General features: G+C 49.1%; 1 protein-coding gene across 1 annotated transcript in view; it reads right to left on the reverse strand.

Annotated features, from left to right (window-relative positions):
- BCL10 (BCL10 immune signaling adaptor) overlaps positions 1-11171 on the reverse strand; it is a 27608-nt gene extending 16437 nt beyond the window's left edge. The window contains exon 1 of the mRNA XM_063427132.1: positions 11056-11171. Within this exon, the coding sequence (XP_063283202.1) occupies positions 11056-11115 (60 nt within the window). The 5' untranslated portion in view covers positions 11116-11171. The remainder of the gene's footprint in view (positions 1-11055) is intronic.
- Positions 11172-20263: the final 9092 nt, after the last annotated feature.

Here is a 20263-nt window from a genome sequence, read left to right on the forward strand (position 1 = left end):
GAGTGGTGTGTGTGTGTGTGTATGAGTGGTGTGTGTGTGTGTGTGTGTGTATGAGTGGTGTGTGTGTGTGTGTGTGTTGCAGAGCCATGGTGGGGGGTGGGAATTTTTTTTATTTTTTTTATTATTTTAATTTTTTTATTATTATTATTTTTATTCATTTAACCCTTTCAGGACCGCTGACGGTTCAGGACCGTCAGCGGTAAAACGTGCGTTTGGACCGCTGACGGTCCTGAACCGTCATAACGGTCTGGGGCTACTTACCTGATCGCCGTCGGTCCCACGGCGGCGATCAGTGCTCCACCCGGTCCAGGGGGGTTGCCTGTCTGCCCGGGCAGTCCCCCCTCGGCAGATCAGGACCCCACGGCCATGTGATCACTCGATCACATGACTGCAATAGGTGTCTGTGTATCTGCCTGCAGGGGGACTGTCTGTGCTGACAGGCAGTCTCCCTGCAAGTGAAAAATCTAAAAAATAAAGTTAAAAAAAAAACAGTGTAAAAAAAAATAATATGTGTATATATATATATATATATATACACACACACACACATGTATTATATCTATATATAATATGTATCATATATAATGTCATATTAAGTGTATTTTTATATTTATATATACGTATATTAATATAAAAATATATATAAATTGCACACGAATCTATACAATATATATAATTGCTATATATATATATATATATATGGTATATATTATAAAATACAAATAATATGTTAATAAAAATAAACAAAAAATAAAAATAATTTTTAATAATTATAAAAAAATATTTATATATGCAATTTTATTCTAACAGTATTTTGAGATTATATATATATATTTATATCAAAATATACTTAGAATGTAATGATATATATATCTATCTATGTATAAATAAATAAATAAAAACAATACGAAATATACATATGTCCATATACATAATTACATAAATAATTTCATAAATATATACGTAGACGTCAAATATATAAATATGTATATATATTAAAATTCTACATGTGTATTTATGTAATATTTTTACCTAATTAAGTAATTTTAATGATTGCAAATTGAGGGACCTGCCTGCCAACCCAGGCCGAAAGTCCAGATAATTTAATTTGCTAGCACTGTGTTTAACCCTGTAACTTTCTATGACACCCTAAAACCTGTACATGGGGGTACTGTTTTACTCGGGAGACTTCGCTGAACACAAATATTAGTGTTTCAAAACAGTAAAACATATCACAGCGATGATATTGTCAGTGAAAGTGAAGTTTTTTGCATTTTTCACACACAAACAGCACTTTCACTGAGGATATTATTGCTGTGATACATTTTACTGTTCTGATACACTAATATTTGTGTTCAGCGAAGTCTCCTGAGTATAACATTACCCCACATGTAGAGGTTTTATAGTGTTTGTGAAAGTTACAGGGTCAAATATAAGGCTTGATTTTACTTTTTTTTTTATTGAAATTTGTCGGATTGGTTAGGTTGCCTTTGAGAGCGTATGGTAGCCAAGGAATGAGAATTAGCCCCATGATGGCATACCATTTGCAAAAGAAGACAACCCAAGGTATTGCAAATGGGGTATGTTCAGCCTTTTTTAGTAGCCACTTAGTCACAAACACCGGCCAAAGTTAGCGTTTCTTGCATTTTTAACACACAAACAAATATAAATGCTAACTTTGGCCAGTGTTTGTGACTAAGTGGCTACTAAAAAAAACTGGACATACCCAATTTTGAATACCCTGGGTTGTCTACTTTAAAAAAATATGTACATGTTAGGTGTGTTTCGGGGATTTATGACAGATAAGAGTGTTACAAGGTCACTATTGATACATTTAATATATATATATATATTGAAACAGCAATTTCCTACTTGTATTTATAGGCCTAGAACTTGCAAAAAAAAGCAATAAAGCATGTAAACACTGGGTGTTTTTAAACTCGGGACAAAATTTTGAATCTATTTAGCAGTTTTTTTCATTAGCTTTTGTAGATAAACAAAAGATTTTTCAAGTAAAAGTCCAAAAACGTTTTTTTTTTTAATTTTTCACCATATTTTATTATTTTTTTTAAATACAATATTGGACATAGTACAAATAATGGTATGTAAAGAAAGCCCCTTTTGTCCTGAAAAAAACAATATATAACTTATATGGGAACCGTAAATGAGAGAGCGGAAAATTACAGCTAAACACAAACACCACAAAAGTGTTAAAACTGCTCTGGTCCTTAACGTACAAACATCGCAAAAACAGGCCGGTCCTGAAGGGGTTAATTTAATTATTATTATTTTTGTATTATTACGGTACTATTTTTTTTTTTTTCCGTCCCCCCTCCCTGCTTGATACATGGCAGGGAGGGGGGCTCCTTCCCTGGTGGTCCATTGTCATTGGCAGTTCAGTGGGAGGAGAGGGGGGCTGTCAGAGCTGTACTTACCGGTCTGTGCAGCTCCCTCTGTCAGCTCCCAGTGTAAGTCTCATTAGGTGCTGAACGGACGGCGCGGAGGAGGAGAGAGCTGACAGGAGCTGCAGGAGAGGTAAGTAGCCGCTCTGCCAGCCCCCCTCTCCCCCTGTCTGTATTATGGCAATGCAAATTGCCATAATACAGACTATTGACTCGAGTATAAGCCGAGTTGGTTTTTTTTAGCAAAAATGTGCTGAAAAACTCGGCTTATACTCGAGTATATACGGTAATTTGTAAATCAAGACACAAATGAATTGATTTTGAATTACTTTTCCTAAGCTGTACATATTATGCACACATTATTATCGCCAAAACGTGGGGAAAAAAGCGTTTTTTTTGTTTTTTCCACATTATTTTGCATTTTTTTTTTTTAATAAATGAGAATTTATACATGTATAGGTCACATCAAATTAAAGCCCTTTTTTTTGTCTAAAAAACGGTATATAATATGTGTTGGTACAATAAATGAGAGAGATGAAAATTGCAGTTGAACACAAACAGCAAAAAATGCAAAAATTGCTTGTGTCATTAAGGGTATGTCCAGCTTCTGAAGCTGTGTCCTTAAGGGGTTAAGCATCCACTATCTGTATTTGCTCTTTTGTTTTATCTTATCTAACCCTACTCGGACAAAACAACTGTCTAGATAAGCATGTTAAATATAAAAATTGTGCAAAATAGCATGTCACTGTCTAACGTGTGTGAAACTTGAAATACGCTGCTGTGGCGTCTGCCGATACATTGTGCCCACCTGCACACCAAAATAAAGAATGAAAAAACAAAAAAAAGAACAAGGCCAGGGACTCCAGATACCATAACCACTTAAAAAGTAAATAAATTGCAATATTTGTATGATGTCCCTTTAATAGTACTATAAAGGAGTATAGGGGGGGGGGAGAATCAGCTGTTACAAACAGCACCGAGTATAATGGGGGGATATCAGCCGTTACAAACAGCACCGAGTATAATGGGGGGATATCAGCTGATACAAACAGCACCGAGTATAATGGGGGGATATCAGCCGTTACAAACAGCACCGAGTATAATGGGGGGATATCAGCTGATACAAACAGCACCGAGTATAATGGGGGGATATCAGCCGTTACAAACAGCACCGAGTATAATGGGGGGATATCAGCTGATACAAACAGCACCGAGTATAATGGGGGGATATCAGCCATTACTAACAGCACCGAGTATAATGGGGGGAAATCAGCTGATCCAGACAGCACAGAGTATTATGGGGGGAAATCAGCTGATACAAACAGCACCGAGTATGATGGGGGGATATCAGCCGTTACAAACAGCACCGAGTATTATGGGGGGAAATCAGCTGATACAAACAGCACCGAGTATGATGGGGGGATATCAGCCGTTACAAACAGCACCGAGTATAATGGGGGGATATCAGCCGTTACAAACAGCACCGAGTATAATGGGGGGATATCAGCTGATCCAGACAGCACAGAGTATTATGGGGGGAAATCAGCTGATACAAACAGCACCGAGTATAATGGGGGATATCAGCCGTTACAAACAGCACCGAGTATAATGGGGGGATATCAGCCATTACTAACAGCACCGAGTATAATGGGGGGATATCAGCTGATCCAGACAGCACAGAGTATTATGGGGGGTAATCAGCTGATACAAACAGCACCGAGTATAATGGGGGATATCAGCTGATCCAGACAGCACAGAGTATTATGGGGGTAATCAGCTGATACAAACAGCACAGAGTATTATGGGGGGATATCAGCCATTACTAACAGCATTGAGTATAATGGGGGATATCAGCTGATACAAACAGCACAGAGTATTATGGGGGGAAATCAACTTATACAAACAGCACTGAGTATAGTGGGGGGATATCAGCCGTTACAAACAGTACTGAGTATAATGGGGGGATATCAGTCGTTGGGGGGCTCAAATGTCCCAGGATTAACCAAGCCTCCCTGTTCCCAGGATTAACCCCCCCCCCCCCAATCGCCTCCCTGCTTCCAGGATTAACCCACGCCTCCCTGTTCCCAGGATTGACCCTCTGTCTAGGATACAAAAATCACAAGAAGTATAGTGAGTCTACTAGTAATCACCAACACCCCGGTTAACTCCAAAAACCGCAATATACACAAAAAAACAAAAGGAATGGTTTGTGTAACGAACGCTGATATTGCAGATACCCGTTCACCTGTTTCCTCCCGAACTGCTAGAGGCGGAGTGATTATAGCTCGCAGTTCAGTGGTGATTCGAACGTTCGCCAGACAAAGTATAGCATCCAAGTATATTCCCCAAGCAAATCAGACGGATCGCCAAACATCAGCCTAAACTAGATGAAGAATACAGCAGGAATGGTTTATTCAGGCTAACCGCCCAGTTTATATGCAGTTACAAATGTACAGGGTTTACGGTGACATTTCCCAGGGGTATTCCCCACTGGACCTGAGAGAGGACAATGACAAAATACATTCTGCAGTTACATTGGCTCTCAGGTCCAAGACACTCCTACATACAATAATATAGTCCTTCCCCTGTGCCTGGGAGATAATGGACTCCCAGATAATGGTCAAGCACTTATCTCCAAACCAAAAAACACATAATTCCACAAAGCACAGAAAGTACCCCCAACCCCATGGAAAAAGTCATACCCCCTGATAGCCCCTGGGGGACCAATATATTCAAAAATTATCCAGATCAGTTCAGCCCAGAAATAGTTCCATGAAATTAGAAAGTCTAAAAATCAAACAAATCCACGAACGGTTCCCCAGGCTCATAGGGAGCGTTTGTTCCCCTAGTTCGTGGGTGCAAACCCACCGAATAGCGATCTCCAGGCTGGTCAGTGAAAGGAAGCAGGCGTTCGGAAAGTCGAGTGTCCGATTTTAGTTCCAGACACTCGATGACCAAGTCCCGCTGCCTCCTTTCGTGCGAACAAGAGAGAGCACTTAACTTGCGGTTTGCTTTGTAGTTAATGAACCAAACGGGTGGTCGGTTTTTGGTAGTTTTATCTACCGAACAAGGAAAATCAAAAGGTAATGAAACAAAAGGTGTAGTTTCTTCACATTGCTCCCCCCTAGTTCCATGGGTCGGCACACCCGCTTAGACCCTGCCGGGTTGGCATGGGGATGCCCGGGGAAGTCAGTCAAGGTTCCAACTCCATTTGTCGGGATAAACCATCCGCATTGCCATTCTGTTTGCTTGGCCTGTACTGCATGGTGAAATTGTAGTGTTGCAGGACCAGGCTCCAGCGTAACAAACAGGGATTGTCTCCAGCAACTCCATATAACCAAATAAGGGGGTTATGATAAGCCATTAGCATAAAGGGTCGACCGTAAAGGTATGGCTGCAATTTCTTCAATGCCCACACGAGAGATAGGCATTTCTTCACCACGGTGGCAAACCAGACCTCTCCGGGTATTAGTTTCCAGCTGAGATATGCCACCGGGTGCTCCATCCCGTCTTCCCCCACTTGGCTCAACACGGCTCCCAGCCCAAACATGGAGGCATCTGTGTGGACAAGAAACATATTAGTATTGTAACGGATCGCCTGGCACCCCGACTGGGTACCTCCGTTGAAGGATGCTCCTAGCGCTCCTGAGGACTTCAAGCACTGCAGCAGACACCACAACCACCGACTCTGAGAAGCATAGGAATCCTCTCTAGCATATGAATGCTGTATACAGCCGAATAGGAAAAACCATACGATAGGTTTACACTCCTAGCAGTCAAACTGGAACAGCATACCACGAATCCTCCCCCCAATAATGAGACGACACTCCACTTTGAGGGTTAAGCAGGAACTCTGGACTGGCTCATCCAGCCTGGCTTTTATTGAGGTTACATGCAAATAGGACACTCCCAGGGGAGGTATAAAATCACCAATCACACATCTGGTGCAGCCCACACATTTCCTCCCCTCAGATAAACAGTTAAACCAATTATTACATACAATAAAAATACAGTTTTTACACACACACACTGTAACTTTAAAACCATACATTCAATTTCAATAAAAGTTGCATATTCAGAATCAGCATACATCAAACATAAACCCTTCCAAAAATCAGCCAAATCCCCCCAGTGGATCAAAAGTTAGCTGGAAGTCCTTTATGACCGACCGCAAGCACAATTTCCTGCCCAAAACAGTTCCATAGATTTGGGCTGTGCGGTCGGTCAATTTCATGCCGAAAAAACGACTAAGTCCCATTTCGAACGGGACTTAGTCTCTGGAGCTGCAAGTTCCGTATGGGGAAGGTAAGGGTCAGCGGTGTTCGGTAAAATGTGTAGACGATTTCAGTTCCACAGAATCTTTAGCATACACCGCTGACCGCGTTCGACTGAACAAAGATGGCCGCCGCCACGTGCAATTAACCGGCAGTAACCTCACAGCCTGGGAGGTAAATTGCCTGCACACGTTAACTTCTGGGTGGTCCGCCTGTGTGGTACTTGGTTCAGTAAGCCCTATTTACTGAACCAAGAGGGAGAAAGCCAGGGGCAAGTTATTTTACAGGTCTGGGGACATAGTCTTAAAGGGACATTGTTCACCAAAGTTACAAGATGTCCCCAGACGGTTCTTAAAGGGCCATACACACCAATAAAAGTCCATACGTTTTCAGGGGCCATAGTCTTAAAGGGTATTGTTACCCAAAGTCTCAATATGTCCCCAGACAGTTCTTAAAGGGCCAGCAGCAGTACAATAAAATACCATTCACTGTACTTAAAGGGCCAGCAGTCGCACAATAAAATACAACATGCCCCAAATAACCCAGGGGCCATAGTCAGCAGGTAGGAGGCGGGCAAACGAGCTTCTCCAGGGCCCAGTGGCGAGGTTGGTTTCGTCACAAGTATGGTTTGGGGAAGCCAACACAGGTGCCTCGCTCAGTGCTGTGTTGAGTTGCTGGAAAGAGGCCACACACTCCGGGGACCAGGCTACCTGTCTGGGAAGGGACTTTTTGGTCCGGTCGGTGAGAGGTTTGGCCAGGGCACTGTACTCAGGGACAAACTTGCGGTAGGAGCCCACTGTCACTAGGAGCGCTAGTACCTGTGTCTTGGGGTTGTGGCCAGTTAGCAATAGCTTCTACCTTGGCAGGTTCAGGTCGTTGTTTGCCACAAACAAACTGTGACGGTCTGCCTGGCACTCTGACTGGGTACCTCCACCAATCGATGCTTCCTAGCTGACACTGAGGACCACAAACACTGCACCGGTCACCGCACAGGACACCACAGGCACCGTAGACCCCACGAAGTCTATTCGCGGTTTTGGTCCATGCGAACAAGATGGCTGCCACCTTGTGGTCGAATGGCACTTCAAATGGCTTCTGGAGTTCAAAGTGCCGCTTCGAAAGTTCGAGTTGTGGCCATACAAGTACAAAAAGGCACACACAGTGGTTTTAACCAAGATTTAACACAGGGGCCATAGTCACAGGGCAAGAGGCTGGCAAGTATGCCCCTCCAAGAACCCGTGACAATGGTCCAGTTCGTCACACTACCCTATAACCAAGATACTGTACCTCGGCCATACCGACATGGCACTTATCAGGCTTCAGAGTGAGCCCGGCTGCCTGAATTAGCTTCAATACCCTAGATAAGTGCTCCAGATGGTCTTCCCATGTGCGGCTGTAGATGGCAATATCATTCAAATACGCGCATGCAAAGTCGTGAAATCCCTCCAGGAGCCCATCGGCCATCCTCTGAAAGGTAGCCGCACATATTCATCCCAAAGGGCATAACCTTAAACTGGTATAGCTCAAATGGGGTAACGAATGCTGACTTAGGAATGGCCGCTGGCTCCAGGGGGATTTGCCAATATCCTTTGCATAAATCTAGGGTAGTCAAGTAATATGATCTAGTAACTCGTCTATCCTGGGCATGGGGTAGGTGTCTGTTACTGTCCTGTCGTTAAGCTTCCGGTAGTCGATACAGAAGCGAGTCGTGCGTCTCACTTGGGTACCAGCACTATCGGTAAAGCCCAAGGACTCAGAGGATTCAATACTGTTACGGTTGCCTCCAGGCTGGCTGGAAGTTGGACCGTAGAAAAGGATGCTCCTAGCGCTCACCAAAGGACCATCAGCACCGTAGACACCATAACTACTGCGTAGACACCATAAGTACTGCAGACTGCACGAACCACCGCTGCTGGGCTGGTATCTCGCTGTCTGCTATCCACCCTGGACCAACGACCAGGCTCCAGGGTCCAGTGGGTGATCTCGCTTCCTTCTGCAGAGTGAAGCAGGATCAGGAACAAGAGCTCTTACAAGAGCTCAGTAGCTAAGGGAGTATGAAGAGCATAGCAATCCCTGTAGTGATTATAGCTGTCCCCTACAAACATGAGTCAAGGCTGCAAGTTAGAGGGTTAAGTCATTCTGTTTACTGGCATCAAAAGAGCCTTCTTTTATGCAGGATCCCCTCGGATAGGACAACCCACAGGGCGTTACAAAAGAACCAATCACACACGTACATTACAGAAAACACTCCCAGCAATTACACACAAAATCCTCCCCTCTGCCTGTGATATAATTACTGAACACAATCGGTTAATTTATCACAGGCAGGAAAAATACAGTTTTTACAGCATATTCATGACTTCTAAAATATACATCACATTCACATAAAAATTATATATTCACAATCAATACATTCAGGGGAACAACATATCAAAAAATGGCATTAATCAGACCAGGGGTTCAGAAGTTAGTAAAGTATATTTTGGGGCCTGGCTGGCAGCATGGTTATCTGGCCCAAACCAGTTTTACAGAGCCCTCTATCCTGGAGAAAATGTGTCTAGTGGATGCAGTGTGTATTTAATGAATGCAGGGTGTGTTTGTGTAGTGTGTATATATAGTGAATGCAGTGTGTGTGTGAATATAATGAATGCAGAGTGTGTGTGTATATAATCTCCCCGATCCCCGGATTAATCCCCAGTCTCCCCGATCCCCGGATTAAATCCCCAGTCTCCCCGATCCCCGGATTAAATCCCCAGTCTCCCCGATCCCCGGATTAAATCCCCAGTCTCCCCGATCCCCGGATTAAATCCCTAGTCTCCCCGGATTAAATCCCCAGTCTCCCCGGATTAAATCTCCAGTCTCCCCGGATTAAATCCCCAGTCTCCCCGATCCCCGAATTAAATCCCCAGTCTCCCCGATCCCCGAATTAAATCCCCAGTCTCCCCGATCCCCGAATTAAATCCCCAGTCTCCCCGATCCCCGGATTAAATCCCCAGTTTCCCCGATCCCCGGATTAAATCCCCAGTCTCCCCGATCCCCGGATTAAATCCCCAGTCTCCCCGATCCCCGGATTAAATCCCCAGTCTCCCCGATCCCCGGATTAAATCCCCAGTCTCCCCGATCCCCGGATTAAATCCCCAGTCTCCCCGATCCCCGGATTAAATCCCCAGTCTCCCCGATCCCGGGATTAACCCCCAGTCTCCCCGATCCCCGGATTAAATCCCCAGTCTCCCCGATCCCCGGATTAAATCCCCAGTCTCCCCGATCCCCGGATTAAATCCCCAGTCTCCCCGATCCCGGGATTAAATCCCCAGTCTCCCCGATCCCGGGATTAACCCCCAGTCTCCCCGATCCCCGGATTAAATCCCCAGTCTCCCCGATCCCGGGATTAACCCCCAGTCTCCCCGATCCCCGGATTAACCCCCAGTCTCCCCGATCCCCGGATTAACCCCCAGTCTCCCCGATCCCCGGATTAACCCCCAGTCTCCCCGATCCCCGGATTAAATCCCCAGTTTCCCCGATCCCCGGATTAAATCCCCAGTTTCCCCGATCCCCGGATTAAATCCCCAGTTTCCCCGATCCCCGGATTAAATCCCCAGTCTCCCCGATCCCCGGATTAAATCCCCAGTCTCCCCGATCCCCGGATTAAATCCCCAGTCTCCCCGATCCCCGGATTAAATCCCCAGTCTCCCCGATCCCCGGATTAACCCCCAGTCTCCCCGATCCCCGGATTAAATCCCCAGTCTCCCCGATCCCCGGATTAAATCCCCAGTCTCCCCGATCCCCGGATTAAATCCCCAGTCTCCCCGATCCCCGGATTAAATCCCCAGTCTCCCCGATCCCCGGATTAAATCCCCAGTCTCCCCGATCCCCGGATTAAATCCCCAGTCTCCCCGATCCCCGGATTAAATCCCCAGTCTCCCCGATCCCCGGATTAAATCCCCAGTCTCCCCGATCCCCGGATTAACCCCCAGTCTCCCCGATCCCCGGATTAACCCCCAGTCTCCCCGATCCCCGGATTAAATCCCCAGTCTCCCCGATCCCCGGATTAAATCCCCAGTCTCCCCGATCCCCGGATTAACCCCCAGTCTCCCCGATCCCCGGATTAAATCCCCAGTCTCCCCGATCCCCGGATTAAATCCCCAGTCTCCCCGATCCCCGGATTAACCCCCAGTCTCCCCGATCCCCGGATTAACCCCCAGTCTCCCCGATCCCCGGATTAACCCCCAGTCTCCCCGATCCCCGGATTAACCCCCAGTCTCCCCGATCCCCGGATTAACCCCCAGTCTCCCCGATCCCCGGATTAAATCCCCAGTCTCCCCGATCCCCGGATTAACCCCTTTATTTCCAGTTCGGATTTTATCGCCGTATTTACTCACATCTCGCTTGACATCCGCCATTTCCTCGTCGCTGAGTTTTTGGAGCGGGTTCAGCGCCATTTCCGGGTCCCAGGGAGAGAGACAGCACAGGAGCTGACACTCTAAAGGCGACACATTCAGGTCACTTCCGGGTTTGACGTCATCAGCAGACACTTCCTCAATCCTCTGCAACCAGCACAATGCTCTGCACCCAGCACAATGCTCTGCACAATGCTCTGCAACAACCAGCACAATGCTCTGCACCCAGCACAATGCTCTGCAACCAACCAGCACAATGCTCTGCACCCAGCACAATGCTCTGCACAATGCTCTGCAACCAACCAGCACAATGCTCTGCACCCAGCACAATGCTCTGCACAATGCTCTGCAGCCAGCACAATGCTCTGCAGCCACCCAGCACAATGCTCTGCACCCAGCACAATGCTCTGCAGCCAACCAGCACAATGCTCTGCACCCAGCACAATGCTCTGCACCCACCCTGCACAATGCTCTGCAACCAGCACAATGCTCTGCACCCACCCTGCACAATGCCCTGCACCCAGCACAATGCTCTGCAGCCACCCAGCACAATGCTCTGCACCCAGCACAATGCTCTGCACCCACCCAGCACAATGCTCTGCAGCCACCCAGCACAATGCTCTGCACCCAGCACAATGCTCTGCAACCAACCAGCACAATGCTCTGCACCCAGCACAATGCTCTGCACCCACCCTGCACAATGCTCTGCAGCCAGCACAATGCTCTGCAGCCACCCAGCACAATGCTCTGCACCCAGCACAATGCTCTGCAGCCAACCAGCACAATGCTCTGCACCCAGCACAATGCTCTGCACCCACCCTGCACAATGCTCTGCAACCAGCACAATGCTCTGCACCCACCCTGCACAATGCCCTGCACCCAGCACAATGCTCTGCAGCCAACCAGCACAATGCTCTGCACCCACCCAGCACAATGCTCTGCAGCCACCCTGCACAATGCCCTGCAGCCAGCACAATGCTCTGCACCCAGCACAATGCTCTGCAGCCACCCTGCACAATGCCCTGCAGCCAGCACAATGCTCTGCACCCAGCACAATGCTCTGCAGCCACCCAGCACAATGCTCTGCACCCAGCACAATGCTCTGCAGCCACCCTGCACAATGCCCTGCAGCCAGCACAATGCTCTGCACCCAGCACAATGCTCTGCAGCCACCCAGCACAATGCTCTGCACCCAGCACAATGCTCTGCAGCCACCCAGCACAATGCTCTGCACCCAGCACAATGCTCTGCACCCACCCAGCACAATGCTCTGCAACCAGCACAATGCTCTGCACCCACCCTGCACAATGCCCTGCAGCCAGCACAATGCTCTGCACCCAGCACAATGCTCTGCAGCCACCCAGCACAATGCCCTGCAGCCAGCACAATGCTCTGCACCCAGCACAATGCTCTGCAGCCACCCTGCACAATGCCCTGCAGCCAGCACAATGCTCTGCACCCAGCACAATGCTCTGCAGCCCCCCAGCACAATGCTCTGCACCCAGCACAATGCTCTGCAACCAACCAGCACAATGCTCTGCAGCCACCCAGCACAATGCTCTGCACCCAGCACAATGCTCTGTAACCAAACAGCACAATGCTCTGCAGCCAGCACAATGCTCTGCACCCACCCAGCACAATGCTCTGCAACCAGCACAATGCTCTGCACCCACCCTGCACAATGCCCTGCAGCCAGCACAATGCTCTGCACCCAGCACAATGCTCTGCAGCCACCCAGCACAATGCCCTGCAGCCAGCACAATGCTCTGCAGCCAACCAGCACAATGCTCTGCACCCAGCACAATGCTCTGCACCCACCCAGCACAATGCTCTGCACCCACCCAGCACAATGCCCTGCAGCCAGCACAATGCTCTGCACCCAGCACAATGCTCTGCAGCCACCCAGCACAATGCTCTGCACCCAGCAAAATGCTCTGCAACCAACCAGCACAATGCTCTGCAGCCAGCACAATGCTCTGCAGCCACCCAGCACAATGCTCTGCACCCAGCACAATGCTCTGTAACCAACCAGCACAATGCTCTGCAGCCAGCACAATGCTCTGCACCCACCCAGCACAATGCTCTGCACCCAGCCTGCACAATGCTCTGCACCCAGCACAATGCTCTGCACCCACCCGGCACAATCCTCTGCACCCAGCACAATGCTCTGCAGCCACCCAGCACAATGCTCTGCACCCACCCTGCACAATCCTCTGCACCCAGCACAATGCTCTGCAACCAACCAGCACAATGCTCTGCAGCCACCCAGCACAATGCTCTGCAGCCACTCAGCACAATGCTATGCAGCCAGCACAATGTTCTGCAACCACCCAGCACAATGCTCTGCAGCCAGCACAATGCTCTGCACCCACCCTGCACAATGCTCTGCACCCAGCACAATGCTCTGCAGCCACCCTGCACAATGCTCTGCACCCAGCACAATGCTCTGCACCCACCCAGCACAATGCTCTGCACCCACCCAGCACAATGCTCTGCACCCAGCACAATGCTCTGCAGCCACCCAGCACAATGCTCTGCACCCACCCTGCACAATGCTCTGCACCCACCCTGCACAATCCTCTGCACCCAGCACAATGCTCTGCAGTCACCCAGCACAATGCTCTGCACCCACCCTGCACAATCCTCTGCACCCAGCACAATGCTCTGCAACCAACCAGCACAATGCTCTGCAGCCAGCACAATGCTCTGCACCCACCCAGCACAATGCTCTGCAGCCACCCAGCACAATGCTCTGCAGCCAGCACAATGTTCTGCAACCAGCACAATGTTCTGCAACCACCCAGCACAATGCTCTGCAGCCAGCACAATGCTCTGCAACCAGCCAGCACAATGCTCTGCAACCAGCCAGCACAATGCTCTTCAACCACCCAGCACAATGCTCTGCAGCCACCCAGCACAATGCTCTGCACCCAGCACAATGCTCTGCAGCCACTCAGCACAATGCTCTGCAGCCAGCACAATGCTCTGCACCCACCCAGCACAATGCTCTGCAACCAGCCAGCACAATGCTCTGCACCCAGCAAAATGCTTTGCACCCACCCAGCAAAATGCTCTGCACCCAGCACAATGCTCTGCAACCACAAAATGCTCTGCACCCAGCACAATGCTCTGCAACCAGCACAATGTTTTGCACCCAGCCAGCACAATGCCCTGCAGCCACTCAGCACAATGCTCTGCAACCACCCAGCACAATGCTCTGCAGCCACCCAGCACAATGCTCTGCACCCAGCACAATGCTCTGCAGCCACTCAGCACAATGCTCTGAAACCAGCACAATGCTCTGTACCCAGCCAGCACAATGTTCTGCAACCAGCACAATGCTCTGCACCCACCCAGCACAATGCCCTGCACCCACCCAGCACAATGCTCTGCAACCAGCACAATGCTCTGCACCCAGCCAGCACAATGTTCTGCAACCAGCACAATGCTCTGCAGCCAGCACAATGCTCTGCACCCACCCAGCACAATGCTCTGCAACCAGCCAGCACAATGCTCTGCACCCAGCAAAATGCTTTGCACCCACCCAGCAAAATGCTCTGCACCCAGCACAATGCTCTGCAACCAGCAAAATGCTCTGCACCAAGCACAATGCTCTGCAACCAGCACAATGTTTTGCACCCAGCCAGCACAATGCCCTGCAGCCACTCAGCACAATGCTCTGCAACCACCCAGCACAATGCTCTGCAGCCACCCAGCACAATGCTCTGCACCCAGCATAATGCTCTGCAACCAGCCAGCACAATGATCTGCACCCACTCAGCACAATGCTCTACAACCACCCAGCACAATGCTCTGAAACCAGCACAATGCTCTGTACCCAGCCAGCACAATGTTCTGCAACCAGCACAATGCTCTGCACCCACCCAGCACAATGCTCTGCACCCACCCAGCACAATGCCCTGCACCCACCCAGCACAATGCTCTGCAACCAGCACAATGCTCTGCAGCTAGCACAATGTTCTGCAACCAGCACAATGCTCTGCAGCCAGCACAATGCTCTGCACCCACCCAGCACAATGCTCTGCAACCAGCCAGCACAATGCTCTGCACCCAGCAAAATGCTTTGCACCCACCCAGCAAAATGCTCTGCACCCAGCACAATGCTCTGCAACCAGCACAATGTTTTGCACCCAGCCAGCACAATGCTCTGCAGCCAGCACAATGCCCTGCAGCCAGCACAATGCCCTGCAGCCACTCAGCACAATGCTCTGAAACCAGCACAATGTTTTGCACCCAGCCAGCACAATGCTCTGCAGCCAGCACAATGCTCTGCACCCAGCCAGCACAATGCTCTGCAGCCAGCACAATGCCCTGCAGCCAGCACAATGCCCTGCAGCCACTCAGCACAATGCTCTGAAACCAGCACAATGTTTTGCACCCAGCCAGCACAATGCTCTGCAGCCAGCACAATGCTCTGCAGCTAGCACAATGCTCTGCACCCAGCCAGCACAATGCTCTGCACCCAGCAAAATGCTTTGCACCCACCCAGCACAATGCTCTGCAACCAACCAGCACAATGCTCTGCAACCAACCAGCACAATGCTCTGCAACCAGCCAGCACAATGCTCTGCAGCCACCCAGCACAATACTCTGCACCCAGCACAATGCTCTGCAGCCACTCAGCACAATGCTCTGAAACCAGCACAATGCTCTGCACCCACCCAGCACAATACTTTGCAACCAGCCCAATGCTCTGCACCCACCCATCACAATGCTCTGCACCCACCCAGCACAATGCTCTGCACCCAGCATAATGCTCTGCAACCAGCCAGCACAATGATCTGCACCCACTCAGCACAATGCTCTACAACCACCCAGCACAATGCTCTTCACCCACCCAGCACAATGCTCTGCACCCAGCATAATGCTCTGCAACCAGCCAGCACAATGCTCTACAACCACCCAGCACAATGCTCTGCACCCACCCAGCAATACATATAACATACAAAGGAACCCACAAAAATATTATATCCCCGGATAGCCTGGATCTGAGCGCCCAACATATCCAAAAAGCGCTCAGTTCCCACGAACACAGCCAAATGAGAATATAGACCGGCCGCACAGCCTAATTATATCACAGGCAGAGGGGAGGGATTGCTGACTGTATGTAGGATTGTTAAAGTAATAATTATTGTTCCCATTGGTTTATGTTCCTTGTGTCCCTGTGTTCCAGCAGGTCCAGGGGGTGTGCCCCTGGCCTGAAAATGTGTATAAAAGAAATGCCTTGGTGCTCAATAAACCAGACCTTCTTACCCTCAACTCGGAGCTTCGTCTCGTGTTGTATGGAACAGCTATAACTGCTATATCACTGCTAGCTCTTCAGCTATACTAGCTCTCCAGGATATCGGGTTGGGACCTTGCAGCGCTCTCTATGGGAAGAAGGATGTCCAGACGGTAGACACCCTCACTCTATAGAGGTTACCGTCACATTTAGTGGCAGCGGTGGGATGGTCTTTCTACCCCAGGAGGCATGCAGGCCGGATGGAAAACCGCTATGAGCAGCTAAAAAGGACGACCCTCAAGGATCTACTGGAAAGCTGTGATGAGGGATTGCCAGCAACCAACCTAAGAGAGAGCTGATTGCGGAACTACAGCAGATGGATCGGAACTCTACCATGGCTGAACCTCCTACCACGTCTGGAGACGAAACAGTCTGTATAGTAAGGGAGCGGTTGGCAATCTATGGGCCAAACCCATCGGATTTTTGCCGAGGTAGCAGCGGAAGCTCGAGAAAAGAGGGAATACGAGCTACAAATGATTATTGCCCAGCGCCCTGCAGAGCCACCCACAGTCACCCTTGCTCCTGCCAACACGAGAAGCGAAAGGTACCTTTTGCTGCATTTAAACAGTTCTTGGGAGCAGAGGGGGAGATCGACAGCTATTTGTCGGACTTTGAAAGGCAGTGCGCGCTTCACCAGGTACCCACAGAGGAATGGGTCACCATCCTGTCTGGCAAGCTATCGGGGAAAGCCGCGGAAACCTTGTGGGCCATCCCAGAGGACGAGGTAAAACAATACCACCTTGTCAAAGACACCTTACTTAAACGGTATGCCATAACCCCTGAGGCATACCGGCGGAAATTCGATGACAGCAAGAAGCGAGGATGTGATACCCACATGGAATGGGCTAACAGGCTGCGCTACCCATTTGATCGAGGGATGCCAAGCCGTATCTGCCGAGGAGGTGCTGCAGCTGTTCCTCCTAGAGCATTTCTTTAATAACGTACAGCAGGATTTAAAGGGAAAATCCAGTGCCAGGAAAACAATCCGTTTTCCTGGCACTGCAGGTCCCCTCTCCCTCCCACCCCCCAATCCCCCTTCAGTGACTTACCAGAGGCAGCGACATGTCCCACGTCGCTGCTTCTTCCTCCGCCGCTGCTCCTCCTCTGCATTACGTTGGCTGGTGGGCGAGACTGATCCCGCCCACCGGCCGGGGAGACCTAATGCGCCAAATGCTTTTCAATGCTTTCCTATGGGGAATTGAGCGACGCTGGAGGTCCTCACACAGCGTGAGGACGTCCAGCGGCGCTCTAGCACAGGTTTTCTGTGCTATGATGCAGGAAGTGCCCTCTAGTGGCTGTCTAGTAGACAGCCACTAGAGGTGGAGTTAACCCTGCAAGGTAATTATTGCAGTTTATACAAAGTAGTGGGGAGAAGTGGTCTGGGTGCCTGGAGTGTCCCTTTAAGTAATTGGGTATGAGACCGACGTCCCCACACCCTCACAGAAGCGGTCCGCCTGGCTGATGAGTATGCAGATGCCAGGCGACTAGATCAGGCACTATCTCGACCTATCCCTCAAGTGGATTCTCGGGCCACCCTTGTATCCGGACCCTCTCCACGACCGGAGTTTAGGGCCCCTGTTCCACCTGGCCCCACTCGTTATGCTGGTCCCTCCAGAAACAGTTCAGAGTATTCCAAGGTGAAGTGTCACCGATGCCACGAACCAGGACACCTGGTGGCCAATTGCCCTTTTGGTCCCCCGAGTTCTTCCTGGAACAACTCACCACAGGTGTCAGTCCCTGTGGCATCCCTTACCCCGGCTGCCCTCTGCGTGGACTCCGATACTCACCCCGAGGAATATATGGGGGTATTGTACAAAGTCAATCCCATCCATGCCGATTCCGAGGATAATAGACAGCAGCACCGACAAGAGGTCAAGATCAACGGGCAGGCCGCCCAAGGATTGTGGGACACTGGGGCTACTATTACGCTGGTACAGAGGCACTTGGTTCCAGCCCATAAGCGTACGGGCCAAACTGTAGCTGTTCACCTAGACTGGGGAGCCGGATCCGGTGTAGTAAAAGTCGGGATAATGAACAATTTGCCAGCAGAAGTCCTTCTGGGCAAATGCTCAAGTCTTTCACCAGCGAATACAGAGACTGGGAGCAATTCCTACCGCACCTCCTATTTGCCTATTGGGAGGTACCGCAGGAATCAACTGGGTTTTCCCCCTTCAAGCTCTTATATGGGAGAAAGGTGCGAGGGCCCCTTGATCTCATCAGGGAGCACTGGGAGGGGGAAACAGAGAGTGAAGGGACCCCATCTTATCATACGTAATGGAGCTTCGGGACCGCATGGAGCAGCTAGCTCGGACAGTCAAAGAGAATTTCCAGGCGGCCCAAGGGTGACAGAAGGTGTGGTATGATAGGGGTGCACGACGACATACTTTTTGTATAGGACAAAAGGTCCTAGTGCTGAAGCCCGTTAAGCAGGATAAACTGCAGGCTATAAGGTGATAGAGAAGCTGTGCGATACAACTTATGTAATCGTCAGTTGCAAGGATGAGAGGCCAAAGACAGTTTTTCAGATTAATATGTTGAAGGAATATTTAGAGAGACCAAAGGATGTATCCGCGGTATGTAGCCTTGCTACAGAGGACCCTGACAACCTGCCCCTACCTGACCTTTTAGAGAAGGGGTCACCCACAGATCTCCTTATCCAGGTCCAGTTAGGGGACAAACTCACTCCCACCAAGAGGGAACAGTTAAACGCCCTATTGAAGGCAAAGAGCCTTACTTTCTTCCAGGAGCCTGGGTACACGATCCACAGAGTTGAAACCCCTGGACAAGCCCCACTCCGACAACCCTCTTACCGCATCCCTGAAGCAGTCAGAGAGGAGTTACGGAAGGAAATTCATGAGATGCTGCTGTTAGGGGTAATTGAACACTCAGACAGCCCCTGGGCATCCCCCGTAGTATTAGTGTAGATGGTACCACCACAAGTTAAATGACAGAACGGAGACTGGCGCATGCAAAATGTAGATAGGGACTAGCGCTTATATCCAGATGTACAATGTACTAACGTGTGTGAAATAATCTTATACAGCGAGCAGCTAAACATTCAGGTGACTCCTTAAAATATCACCAACAAGGTATACAAACAGAAAAAAGAGAATGTAGCGCTTTTATAATAAGTTGATTAGGAGGAAAAATCTCACTTTAGTGTCATATAGATCGATATCTATAAAAGATAGTACATAATAAAGGGATGTCTATATATGCAATGTATACACACTCACAAACAGAGAGCTGTGGACCCAGCTCTGGTTTAAATTGCTTCTGGGTCCGTGTAGGCGACCCACCCCTACTATGGATGTATATCTTGTCCTGAAGGAAGATAGATACACAAAAAAACTGCGCAGTATCGCTTGTAATAATAGAATTCAGAACAGGATTCCCAAGTGGGTACTTACAAGCAGGGAGTCTAAAGAGACTCATTATCTGAGCGTTGTGCAGGTTAGGGACTGCACGCCCATATGCAGCATGACGAATTCGGGAACCAGGATGAACAATGTTAAAATAAAATAAATTTATTCATACAATCTATAAAATAAAAATGGCACAATGTCCAAATAAAACCGGGACGCGTTTCGCCATTGTAATGTGGCTTCTTCAACCGGATCAGTAAGCTGAGTAAATGAGCTCTTGGATCGCATAGCCAGGGGACACTATCTAACCACCATTGACCTCTGTAAAGGTTATTGGCAAATTCCCCTGGCTGAGGAGGCTATATCCCCAAGTTGGCCTTTGTCACCCAGTTTGGCTTGTACCAGTTTAAAGTCATGTCATTCGGGATGGAAAATGCCCCAGCGCTTGGTGGATAGACTCCTTGATGGCTTCCAGGATTTCGCTTGTGCGTACCTGGATGACATAGCGATCTATAGTGAGACC

Source organism: Pelobates fuscus, chromosome 7, assembly GCF_036172605.1.
Source record: "Pelobates fuscus isolate aPelFus1 chromosome 7, aPelFus1.pri, whole genome shotgun sequence".
NCBI lineage: Eukaryota > Metazoa > Chordata > Amphibia > Anura > Pelobatidae > Pelobates > Pelobates fuscus.